A 13,161-nucleotide genomic window follows, 5' to 3' on the forward strand; every position below is an offset into this window, starting at 1 on the left:
AGCAGCGCCTTGTACTAGCACTCAGCTACTTGCAAGATCGGCCGGGAGCCACGATGCGACAGCATTTCGCAGGTAGACAGCACACACCGACGATCTGAGCGAGGCTACTCGCTTAGCTTGCACGCTTGCCCTTCGCATCGACGGTGTCGAGTAATACAAGTGTATTTAATTGCGGGTAACCTACGTGTACAGTGGTAATCGTGTTGGCAAAAATAAGCGCACTTCGATGAGCTCGGACTGGATCGCAAGAGCCGTTGGCCATGGCATCCGCCGAGCTAGGCCTACCGGCCCAATCGCTGGCTGTCGGCGGAGTCGTCAGTGGAGAACACACCGCTGCGAAGTGTTTTGTCGCTCGCAAAGACGTAGTTTTAGTCAGTGTTCGCGTAAAGCGAAGCCGCATTGAGCAAAGTTGTTTCTTTTGTATTTCTCGACGAGGATATGAAGTCTTCCGAGCGTACAAGCTGGGGCGCAAGATCTGGGCGGAGCTTAGGCGCCGCTCGCTCGTTCGGATGCCCGTCCCGTGTGCCCCAAATCGTCGTATGCCGCATGCCGGAGCATGCGGCGCCACACGTCGGATCGGAAGCCGAATCGTACCATGTGTCTGCTGCTTTTAATCCCGTCGAAGAATCCTAGGTGACCTACATTAATTGGAAGCCATCCACAGCAGCATCACCTTTGTCTTTCTTTCGGAGACAAGCTCCATCACTTTTACTATCATTATTCGTTAAAAGTCGCTGTGGAGTAGTTAACTTCGCTATGTTCATTATGGGCGACATTGGCGGCTTAAGTTTGACAATCATTAGGTCGACAGTCAACAATATATTCGCGCATTTTCAGCGTGGTGACATCACGTAGGGGCATTGGCAGCTAAGAAATTTTATTGGCAGACGACTTCCGCGACCTTTATCGCATTGATTCTTTTTTTTTTCTTATAACATGGATATCACTGAGAAACAGCGTAACAAAGGTTTCTATAAAAATGACTACACCGTACCTTGGCGTTCAGCTAAAAAGAGAAGGAAGGGAAGTACATTGATTTGTCAAGTCATCACGCGTTTGCCGTCAAAGAGTCTTTTAGCTTTACTTAATCACTCTTTCTGTCTAAACTTCAAAGAAGCCGTATTTGTGGCACCTCCCGTGGGCACTAATACCATAGTTCCCTACTAATACCATAGTAATTTCTATATGTAACTACGGGAACGGTGGCATTCAACGATGACGTTACACTCAGTGCGCACTGACCTGTTATCTAAGAGGCCCTCCGGCCTCGATATTGCTATCTAATGACATCACATACGGTGAAGGTTACTGTGAGAGTAACAAAGACTGATGATAACTTTCGAAGCAAACAGCCTTCCGCGACTACCCTGGAAGCTTTCTTAATCTGACTAAGTGACGTCACGCGTACCGCTTATTTATTTATTTTTTTGTGCGGAAACGATGAAGCACGCCGCGGAGAAATGGGAACCCTCGTTTCTCAAGCGGTGACGTCACTCAGATTAAGAAGGTTTCCAGGGTAGTCGCAGAAGGCTGTTTGCTTCAAAAGTTATCATCAGACTTTGTTACTGTCAAAGTAACCTCTACCGTATGTGATGTCACTAGATAGCGATATCGAAGCCGGAGGTCATAGGAAACGAGGATTCCCATTTATCCGCGACATGCTTCGTCGCTTTTGCAGCCCCCCAAAAATTATCGTGTTTTACGCGCGAAAACCACGATACGATTATGAGGCACGCGGTAGTGATTATGAGGCACGCCGGAATAATTTGGACGACTTGGGGTTAACGTGCACCTAAATCCAAGTACATGAGTGCTTTCGCATTTCGGCCCCATCTAAATGCAACCGCCGTGGCCGGGGTTCCATCCCGCTACCTCGTGGTTAGCTGCCCTACACCATAGCCACTAAGCAACCACGGCGGGTGCTTCTGCAGCCAAATACTACGCGTATCTCTCTGCAGACCTTCTAAGCCTCCACGCTCGGGTCGCGCATGCGCAGTCGATACCGGAGCAGCACGATGGCGGTGGCGTCAATGTGCCAAACACGCCCGGAGTTTCCGTATATATACCCACTTAAAATTATATCTTGTCTCAAACTGAAACAGTCCTCCCTCTATCCGACCCACGGGACTATACGGCGGTATGTGAGGGGTCAACAGGGCCGACACTCTTGAGGTGTCTGTCCGTACCGAGCCATTAGGGAATATACCGCGGCCCTGCGAATGCATAGCATCAACTCGCTAAATGACGGCCCCGCCATTTATTTCAAGATCGAGAAGAACAAGGGTGTTGTTACCGCGCTCTGATTAAGTTACCGACGCTAGTAACTTCAGAGAAAAGCCCGGTCTAAATAATGCTGTTACGGTACTGTAAAAAATTTCAACACCCTTGAACTGCACAAAAAAATACATCGCCAAATGGGCACTACCATCATTTTGTAATCGGCTAGTCTCTACTAGATTAATACCAACTAGCTCGGCTATCAGTTGTTTAGTCAACATCAAATTTAGCAAGCGAATATTACTTTTTAATTAGTTTCCTACTCCTTTGCATGGTCCAAGTAAACACAAATTCGAGAAATAAAACATTAGGACCAGAAGTACAGCAATACCGGACGTCAAATATTCTTGCTTATCGGCCAGTTTATGTGGAGAATGTCAAAAATGCACGCGTTTTGTACATACGGGGCATAGATACGGAGTGTTTTAGGTAAATTGTGCCAAATCTTAAAAAAAAGTCCACATATGCGCTACGAAAATGCAGCCAGCTTAGTATTTTCACTGTCCTCTTGAGCAACTCAACGTAGGTTTTACTGGGGCCTTAGATATTTATTTATCACGCGTTAATTACCCAGCCTTGAAATAATTACTTTAAGCGCAAGATCTTCAGTGCGGATTTTACTGAGCGTTATAGAGAAATATACAAATAATTGCTTGCCGATGAAACAGCTGATATCGTTTTAAGTTGTTCGGGGTGCAAAGAAATCACGAGAAGTACAATTTCACAAAAGGCGCTTACGCGCAGCGACATTAGTGCCTCAGACAAGCTATTAACGAATGACACATGGTGCAATATTAGCGGCGCTGACATATGTCGGGTCCTGGTTCACCACATACGAAAAAACCCACGTAGCTCAGCGTGGTGTGGCTTACGCTCCTCGCAAAAGGCATAAGTTAGCGCAACTTCGACGTCACCGGGACGAGGAAGATATTGGTTACTACTGGCCATACAGCGTTGATTCTTATCCCCGCCAAATGATCGCTTGGCCACTTTGGTACACTCACGGAAACATTGCGCGTTACTGATCACCCAAACGCTACAGTGGCAGGAACTTCACAGAGTAAAACGTTTTAGTGCGAACACGAAGAAAACATTTATTTGTGGCGACGCTTTGCCCGCGTTTCTCTGTAGAGGTCCACGACATTGTCTGCTCAACGCGAGCTCTTTAATAAGCATTATCATCAAGGATAACTGAAACTCGAACAGTCAGTGCTATTCTCGTATCCCCTTTTTAGTATTTACTTCGTGCGTTTCTTTCTTCGTGCTTAGTTTCTTCGTGCTTTCTTTCTTGCCTGAAGTGCAATACAAGGTTTTATTATGGAAGCCCCGTTTCATTTGTTGGCTAATTTGCTCAGATAGTCATGCTCACAGCTAACAAAATGGAGGAAGGAAAAAAAGCTAAGAGGCAGCGTATCATGAGAACCTTGGGGTCCAATCGTAAAAAGTTAAAGTGCTATGTATGAGAGGAGAGTGTTCTATTTAACATCTCTAGATGCAAGACGTACTAGCAAAGAATGAACAAAACTTTAACTTTCAAGGTCTCTAAGCTAGACGTTAGGCACGATTTTACAATATCAACGCCCTGACAGACCACAAATGTAGGCAGGAAAAGGGACGAGGCGGCCTCGGAGATAGTTGCCTTGACTATTCGTGATGTCATGCTCCCTTCTAAGTTTTTACCCTCCTCAACGGTCATCAGTGGCCTGGCAAAACCACCATAACCTTTGCCTAAGAGGTCAAGGAAGGTAATTTATTTCTAAGCAAAAGCGTGATGTGTCGTATATCCAACCTGACATCCTTGCGGCGTGGCTGTGTGGCTGGGCTGCCCTCCGATAACAGTGGAACATGACTGCTGCTGTGTCGGCGCTGACGTCACTGAAATGAAAAAAAAAAGATACGAAGGAGACGTGTTCCAAATGGGAAAGCAAAAAGTAACAAGGAAAAAAATGATCGCCTCTCTCTCTCTCTCTCTCTCTATATATATATATATATATATATATATATAGAGAGAGAGAGAGAGAGAGAAAGAGAGAAATACCGTAAATTATACGACAAATTATTGCAGCGTAATCAGACACCACCGTACAGCCACAGCAGGTTTTTTGTAGTATCAATGATAGCGTCTTCAGTGATATTAGGCTTTACGTCGAGAAAGCTTTTGTCTTCGGGGGAAGGCGCGAGAGTTACGACACTGTTTCCTCGCGTTGTCCGCAGAGACTGTTGCCATTCGCGAGGCAATTCATTATATATAGATGGAGCCGCATCAGACTTGGGCTATATTTTGCGATTACAAGCCGGCACTTCCAAGTGATCGATTCTGAACTTAGACGAGGACCTTACTATGTCCTTGCTATAGAGGTGATAGAATCACACGATGTCGCACTAACATCTGGCCATTGCATAAGGTTTCAGTGGACTCCGAGACACTGTGGGTTACATAGAAATGAGCTCACCGACGTGGAGGCAAACCTTAATGCCACATCCCATTTTCACGACCATACAATAATGCCCTAGTGTATAGACTTCTGCGCGATAATACCACAGTATATTTGTCTTCGCCAGGTCAACGTCATCGCCGCCTTCACGAACTCGACCCATAGATGAAAATACGGGTACCACCCACCATGAAAAGTTCCAATGCTAGCTTGCGGCACAGATTTCAATTAGGCGTGGCATCCAGAAGGCGCTAACTGCCTCTCATCGGCCGAGCGGACAGTCCGCATTGCGAAGAATGCGGTATTCCTGAGACGAGAGAACGCCTCTTGCGCATCTGCCCACAATTTGATGTACACAGACAATCGATGACAGACATCTTGTCCAAGTGTGTATATAGTTGCACCACTTACTAAAAAGGTTCTGCTGGGACCTTCGCCTGATGCTCCTCATCAACCTGATATCTGAAGGCTCTCGAGTAATGTTTGCATGAGAGCGGAATGGACCAGAGACTTTTGAAGGGTCGTGGGCCGTGAAAGTTTTTTCACCACCATATTCACCCTCATAATCAACGTCTTCCCTATTCTTTCTTTCTACATCCATTCCTCTTCCCACAATGCCAAGTAGCAGGTCAGAACATTGACTAAGGAGGACCTCTCAGCTTTTCTCATAATATATACACGGTGTCCCAGCTATCACGCAGCACGATTTAAAAAAAAAAAAAGAGGAACGGCGTTACGCGAAGCAAACCTCGTGCGTATTGTTTCCAGTGCAGTGGAGTTGCCGCCAGTAATTTTTTTGTTACTGAGATGTAATTAACTAATTGTAATTAATTCTGTAACTCGAGAAGCACTGTCCTAATTGTCAAAGTGTCAATGAGAAAATTGTAGAGCAGCATGGAAAGCTCCCGATACAGCATTCTGTTGCTCAGTACGTGCTACATAAATGTGCTTTTCCGAGTGTGAAAGGAGCCCGCGAATACACGCAGAATTGCCGCACGAATGGTCGCTTGAGGCACTTTGCGTGTATTCGCGGGCTCCTTTAACACTCGGAAATGCACCTTATGTAGCACGTACTGAGCAACAGAAAGCTGTATCGGGAGCTTTTCATGCTGCTCTACAATTTTCTCATTGACACTTTGACAATTAGGACAGTGCTTCTCGAGTTACATAATTATTTAACAATTAGGTAATTACATCTCAGTAACGAAAAAATTACTGGCGGCAACTCCACTGCACTGGAAACAATACGCACTAGGTTTGCTTCGCGTAACGCCGTTCCTCTTTTTTTTTTTAATCGTGCTTCGTGATAGCTGGGACACCCTGTATGCAGGGTGTTTCAGCGAACACTTTCAAAATTTATTTAAGGTTGCCTGTGACAGATAGCCCAATTATAGTTAATGAGCTGGTATACTCGAAGCGGCGGACATTACTTGCGCAAAAAATTGAAATGCCTAATCGAATAATAAACAAAATTTTACTAATTATGTTTTTAACTAATTACCTTGTGGCCCATATTGTAATCTACAAATTGTAGCCGCGTAGTTCGCAAGGCGGATCCACTTGGAACAAATTCCCGGGATGACACCGCTTTGGAGATATTAATTCCCGAACTTTGCAAAGGAATACATTGGCGTTCCACTTAGTTTCTTAACAAAACGTTGCTTTATGCATTGAAGCACAAAATTAACTGGAACGCCAATGCATTTCCCCGCAAAATTCGGGAATTAATATCCCGAAACTGGTGTCATCCCGAGAATTCGTTCCAAGTGGATCCGTCTTGCGAACTTCTCGGCTACAATTTGTAGATTACAATATGGGCCATCAGGTAATTAGTTAACAACTTAATTAGTAAAATTTTATTAATTACTCGATTATGCATTTCAATTTGTGCGCAAGTATTGTCCGCCGCTTCGAGTAGACCGGCTCATTAACTAGAAATGGCCTATCTGCCACAGGTACACATAAGAAATATTGAGTGTTCGCTAAACCACCCTGTATATAATGTCACGAGCAATGGCAAAGACAAAAACATTGTAGTGGGGCTGGGTCAGAGGCTCTCTTGTCGGACTGAACAGCTGCTGGAACCTGTGCGCTCTGTGCAATCTTGACTAGGCAAGCGCTAGCCGTTCACGGTTAAATACTCCCCGTAACATCTTTTTGGTGGAGGTTGCGGGGTCTATTCCACCCGGCCCTGGATCTTCGGAGCGGACGCCACGTTTCTCCCGCCTCCATGGCCGAAGACAGTACGCAGTAGTCATCGCAGCCCGCGCCTGCGGCGCCGCCGACCGTGGTCCTTACGCAGCCCCTCGAACCCGGCACGTTTTCCGGCACGGACAACAAAGACGTCGACGATTGGCTCCTACTGTACGAGCGCGTCAGCAAGCACCACAGGTGGGATGAGACTAATGCTTGCCAACGTCATTTTCTACCTACGGGGCACGGCTCGGGTGTGGTTTAACACGCACGAAGAAGAACTTACAAGTTGGGACCTATGCAAGGAGAAGATGCGTGCACTGTTTGGCCGATCGGCCGCGCGCCAAATGACAGCCCGGCACGAGCTGGCGGCCAGAGCTCAGACGTCCACGGAGTCGTAGGTCGCATACATTCAAGACGTACTAGCCTTGTGCCGTACCATTGACAAAGACATGCCAGAGACGGACAAGGTTGGCCACGTGTTCAAAGGCATAGCTGACGATGCCTTCAACATCCTCATGTGTAGGAACTGCACCACGGTTGACTCCATTATCACTGAATGCCGGCGGTTTGAACAAGCCAAAAGCAGGCGGATTACTCAGCGCTTTAACCGACTCCCGAATACAGCTGCGACATCCTCGTGCGATGATCCCGTGACGCCCCCTCCGTTCTCGCCGCCTAACAACTTGGCCAGGATTGTTCGCCAGGAGCTCGAAGCCATGGCTCCACCCGCTTATCAGGCACCTGCTCACGACCATTTGGCGACAATATCTCTCATTCAGGCCGTCGTACGTCAGGAGGTTGCAAATATGGGCGTCGTATTTCCACAAGCCCCCAGTTACGCCCCTCCGCCCATGTGCGCGTCCGGTCCTCCCACTGAACACCACACCGCCCCAATTGTTGCTGCTGCCGCTTCCGCTCCCCGGTTCACACCCCGCTGCCGCAACCCTTCTGAGTGGAGGACGCCTGACGATCGACCAATCTGTTTTTCTTGCTCTCGCGTCGGCCACATTTCACTCCACTGCCGCAATCGTCGGAATTACCGACCACGTTTCCCCGGTGACCGCCGCCAAGATCGTGGCCCGTACTACAGCACATCTTGACGACCAACTCCCGGCCCGTGATCCTCACCGTCTTTCTTCGCGCTCAGTATTGCCGCACAAGGACACTGGTCCAGCCGATCGCCGTCACCTCAGAGTCGCCAGTCGCGCTCCCCTCAACGCCGTCGCTCTCCTTCTCCGGCTTCCTCTGGACACCACCCGGGAAACTAGCCAGTGCAGCTCCGGGAGGTGAGGCTGCATTGACGACAAGGACCGCAAAACCTCTATCGACCCCTACTTCAAGACGCAATTTGCTCGGTGTTCTCGTCGACGGCGTGCCCGTTACTGCTCTCATCGATACTGGCGCCCACATATCTGTTATGAGTTCTACGCTCCGACGCCGCCTACGCAAAGTGCTGACACCTGCCGTCTCTCCTACTGTGCGAGTAGCTGACGGCACCCGAACACCTGTTCTTGGTATGTGCACTGCCCGCGTTACTGTTGCCGGCCACCACACTTCAGTTCTCTTCGCCGTTCTCGACGCTTGCCCACATGATGTCATTCTTGGCATTGACTTCTTGAGTGCCCACTCTGCCCTCATCGATTGTTCTTCTGGCATTTTGCGGCTCGAACTGCCATTGTGTCCTGATGACACCGCATCAAGTAACGCTCGCCTACGTTCCCTGGAGTTTCTACGACTACCCGCGCAGGCTGCTACCTACGTCCTTATGTCACCGTTTCCCCCAGTCCCTGATGGTGAATATGTGGTCGCTCCCCTCACAGATCTGATCCTTTCGCGCAACATCGCACTTCCCCATACCGTAGTGCTTATTGCCAACAACAAAACGTTGCTTCCAGTCCTCAACTTTTCTACTTCGACCCATGTTCTTCCTCAAGGAATTGCACTAGCCGAACTGTCACCTTTGGAAGAATGTATTGTTTCTGCATTCGCTGCTGACGCTGAGACCGCGACGCAACCTGCCATACCGGCGCCAACCCAGGCACTTCTGGACAATATGATATCCCCCGACCTCCTACCTTCCCAAAGTGCAGCACTCCGTGGTGTCCTATTTTCCTACCTGGACGTATTTGATGTTGTGAACAGTCCACTAGGACGTACACATGTAGTGGCCCACCGCATCGACACTGGAGACGCCAGCCCCCTTCACTAGCACCCTTATCGAGTATCTCACTCTGAGCGCGAAGTCATCCAAAAGGAGGTAGAGAAAATGCTTGATAAAGATGTCATAGAGCCTTCCTCTAGCCCTTGGGCATCCCCTGTAGTGCTTGTGAAAAAGAAGGACAACAGCTGGCGGTTCTGCGTCGATTATCACCATCTCACTCGGGTAACGAAGAAGGATGTGTATCCTCTCCCACGAATTGATGATGCGCTCGACTGCCTCCATGGTGCCAAATATTTCTCGTCGCTAGATCTCCGCTCGGGATACTGGCAAATTGCCGTCGATGACCGCGACCGCGAGAAGACCGCATTCATCAAACCCGACTGCCTCTACCAATTTAAGGTTATGCCTTTTGGTTGTGTAATGCTCCTGCAACTTTTGAACGCATGATGGACACTCTTCTACGCGGTCTGAAATGGTCGACCTGTCTTTGTTATCTGGACGACGTCATCGTTTCCTCGCCCAGCTTTGACAGCCACCTCCCTCGTCTGTCGGCCATTCTCGACATCTTTCGCCGGGCTGGCCTCCAGCTCAATTCGTCTAAGTGTACCTTTGGGCGCCGCCAGATCAAATTACTTGGACACTTAGTCGACGCTACTGGTGTCCAACCAGACCCTGACAAGGTCCGTTCCGTCCGCGAGTTCCCAGTTCCACAGTTCACTCAAGAAGTACGCAGCTTTCTTGGGCTCTGCTCCTACTTTCGCCGCTTTGTTCTCAACTTCGCGGACATTGCTCGACCCCTCATGGACCAACTCAAAAAGGATGCGGCCTTGTCTTGGGGCGCGGACCAAGCGTCTTCCTTTGCGTCGTTGATTTCTGCCCTCACTACACCACCTGTGCTGGCTCATTTTGACCCGGCTGCTAGAACAGAACTTCGCACTGACGCAAGCGGCCATGGCATTGGTGCTATCCTCGCCCAAAAACAGAACGGAGCCAACCGTGTGATAGCGTATGCTAGTCGTCTTCTGTCACAGTCGGAGAAGAATTACACAATTACTGAGCGGGAGTGCTTAGCTCTCGCCTGGGCTGTCGCGAAATTCCGTCCGTACCTATATGGACAGCCGTTCGTGGTCATAACAGATCATCATGCGCTCTGCTGGCTTTCAACACTCTCAGACCCCACAGGGAGGCTCGGCCGTTGGGCATTGCGATTACAGGAGTACATTCTCGGTAGTGTACAAATCTGGCAAGTTACACAATGACGCCGATTGCCTCTCCCGCCATCCGACTCCACTGAAACGGACCCCGACCCCTATGTCTTGGCGATAACAGACTTCACCCATGTGGCCGACGAACAACGTCGAGATCCATCTTTGCTCTCTCTTATTGACCGTCTGCAATCCGGCACCCTCGACCCTTCCCTCAACATGTTCTTGCTTCAGGATAACGTTCTTTACCGCCGCAACATGCACCCCGACGGTGCAGAACTCCTGCTCGTTGTCCCGCATCATCTGCGCAGGGATGTCCTCATCCAGTTTCATGACGCCCCCACTTCCGGGCACTTAGGCGTCTCCAGAACTTATGATCGCATACGACGACGCTTTTTCTGGAAGGGCCTTTATCGGTCCGTTCGCCGCTACGTAACATCTTGTGACCTGTGTCAGCGTCGGAAGAAACCTGCGACTCAACCCGCTGGTCTCCTTCAGCCAATTGACGTTCCAGCCGAGCCATTTCATCGAGTGAGCCTGGACTTGCTGGGTCCCTTTCCAATTTCTACGAAAGGCAACAAATGGATTGCAGTCGCTACGGATTATACCACTCGATTTGCAATTACTCGAGCGTTGCCAACCAGCTGCGCCACAGACGTAGCCGACTTCCTACTGTACGACGTCATCCTCCAACATGGTGCTCCACGTCACCTACTCACAGATCGCGGTCGCTCCTTCCTGTCTCGTGTGGTTGACGATCTACTTCATGTGCTACTCACCACAACTTCACGAAATCATATCACCCTCAAACTAATGGACTCACCGAACGCTTAAACCGTGCACTGACCGACATGCTTTCCATGTACGTTTCCGATGACCACCATGATTGGGACGTTGCGCTCCCGTTCGTCACATTCGCGTCATGAAACTGCCGGCTACTCACCCTTCTATCTTCTCTTTGGACGCCATCCTTTACTACCCTTTGACACCCTGCTTCCTTCTGATCAGGCCTCCACGTGCACGACTTCTTATGCACGAGATGCCTTCACGCGTGCGCTCGTCGCGCGCACAGTAGCCCGCGCTCGGCTCACGTCATGGCAGACCGCACAAAAGGCCATCTACGATCGTCGACACCGGGATACTGATTTTCCATCGGGCTCTCTCGTCCTTCTCTGGCTCCCATCTCGTCGCGTCAGCCTGTGTGAAAAGTTAATGTCGCGGTACGTCGGACCCTATCGTGTGCTGCGCCAGGTGACTCCTGTCACCTATGAGATATCTCCCATGGCATCCACCTCATCGACTGCCGCACCGCGAACTGACATCGTACATGTTTCCCGCCTCAAACTTTACAACTGTGATAATCCATTTTGATCACAACAAGCACCGGGACGGTGCTTCATCGGCCGGGGATAATGTCACGAGCAATGGCAAAGACAAAGACATTGTAGTGGGGCTAGGTCAGAGGCTCTCTTGTCGGACTGAAAACCTGCTGGAACCTGTGCGCTCTGTGCAGTCTTGACTAGGCAAGCGCTAGCCGTTCACGGTTAAAGACTCCCCGTAACAATATATATATAGTGTAGTGAAGACGAATGCCCGGCGCTGTAGACACATCGCCAGTAGTCCGGGAGGCGCGAGCTCGAGATTGCCTGACCTGCTCTGGTTGAGAGACGCTTGCTGCTGCTCTCTTGGCCTGTATTTACATTAGATTCTGGTGGAGGTGCTGTGGTTTTCCCCCCAATCTGGAATTACGCACCCGAACTCGTGCCGTCCGTCATGCCTGACGACCACAGCCCGACATCCACACTGGTTATTCCAGCCATCGTAAAAATTAAATTATGGGGTTTCACGTGCCAAAACCGCGATCTGATTATGAGGCACGCCGTTGTGGGGGACTCCGGAAAATTGCGAATACCTGAGGTTCTTTAACGTGCACCTAAATCTAAGTACACGGGTGTTTTCGCATTTCCCCCATCGAAATGCGGCCGCCGTAGCAGGGATTCGATCCCGCGACCTCGTGCTTAGCAGCCCGACACCATAGCCATACTCCAGCCATCGTATGTGCCGGTACCCAGCGTCAGCGGTATCCTGACATCTTCAGCGGCACCGATGAGAACGACGTCGAAGATTGGTTGGAATCGTATGAGCGCGCCAGCAGCACCAACAAATGGGACGATCCCCTCAAGCTCGGCAACGCGATCTTCTATTTATCCGGTGTCGCCAATCTGTGGTTCAAAAACCACGAAGCCCATCTACGCACGTGGGCTAGCTTCAAAACCGGCATCGCATATGTTTTTGGCCGCCCTGGCGTGCGCAAACTTAGCGCTGAACAACGCCTACGAAGCCGATCCCAGGAAACTGGTGAAACGTTCACCAGCTACATACAGGACATCGTCGACCTCAGCCGGCGTGTCAACCCGTACGATGGCGGAGGCGGACAAGGTACGTCACATCATGAAGGGCATTTCCGACGATTGCTTTCATATGCTGCTGTCCAAAAACCCAGACACTGTTTTTCAGGTCATTGAGCTTTGCCAGAGTTTCGACGAGCTCTGCAGACAGCGTCTTCTCACGCCGCGCCCACCTGTGTCCGACGAAAGCCTCGCGAGCATGACCGCGGCTCCTGAGATGGACTGTCTGCTTTGCCAGATAAGAGTTCGTGAGTGCTGAGGTCGCTCGTCAGCTTTCGCTGCTGTACTCAGTGACGCCAGCACCCTCGCCTTTCCCGGCCAACCTTCGCCAGGCCATCCACAAGCAAGTTTGCGCAGCTCTCCCTTCTGCCCGCGAGACTACACCAGTGCAGACTCCCGTTGCTTTTCCCGAGGTGAGTGCACCTCTCAGCTATGCCGAGGCTCTCACGCGGCCACCATCTCAGACCTTTGCGCAATTC

At 49.9% G+C, this 13,161-nt stretch overlaps 2 protein-coding genes across 3 annotated transcripts in view; both read right to left on the minus strand.

Moving 5' to 3' along the window:
• LOC119437522 (uncharacterized) overlaps positions 1 to 13,161 on the minus strand; it is a 478,366-nt gene that overhangs the window by 231,480 nt on the left and 233,725 nt on the right. The gene's annotated exons all lie outside the window — the stretch shown is intronic.
• Positions 1 to 13,161, minus strand: part of LOC119454424 (uncharacterized) — a 72,357-nt gene that overhangs the window by 9,336 nt on the left and 49,860 nt on the right. For both annotated transcript variants that reach the window (XM_049660646.1, XM_049660645.1), the window contains exon 6: positions 4,067 to 4,152. In XM_049660646.1, the coding sequence (XP_049516603.1) occupies positions 4,067 to 4,152 (86 nt within the window). The remainder of the gene's footprint in view (positions 1 to 4,066; positions 4,153 to 13,161) is intronic.

Source organism: Dermacentor silvarum, chromosome 1, assembly GCF_013339745.2.
Source record: "Dermacentor silvarum isolate Dsil-2018 chromosome 1, BIME_Dsil_1.4, whole genome shotgun sequence".
NCBI lineage: Eukaryota > Metazoa > Arthropoda > Arachnida > Ixodida > Ixodidae > Dermacentor > Dermacentor silvarum.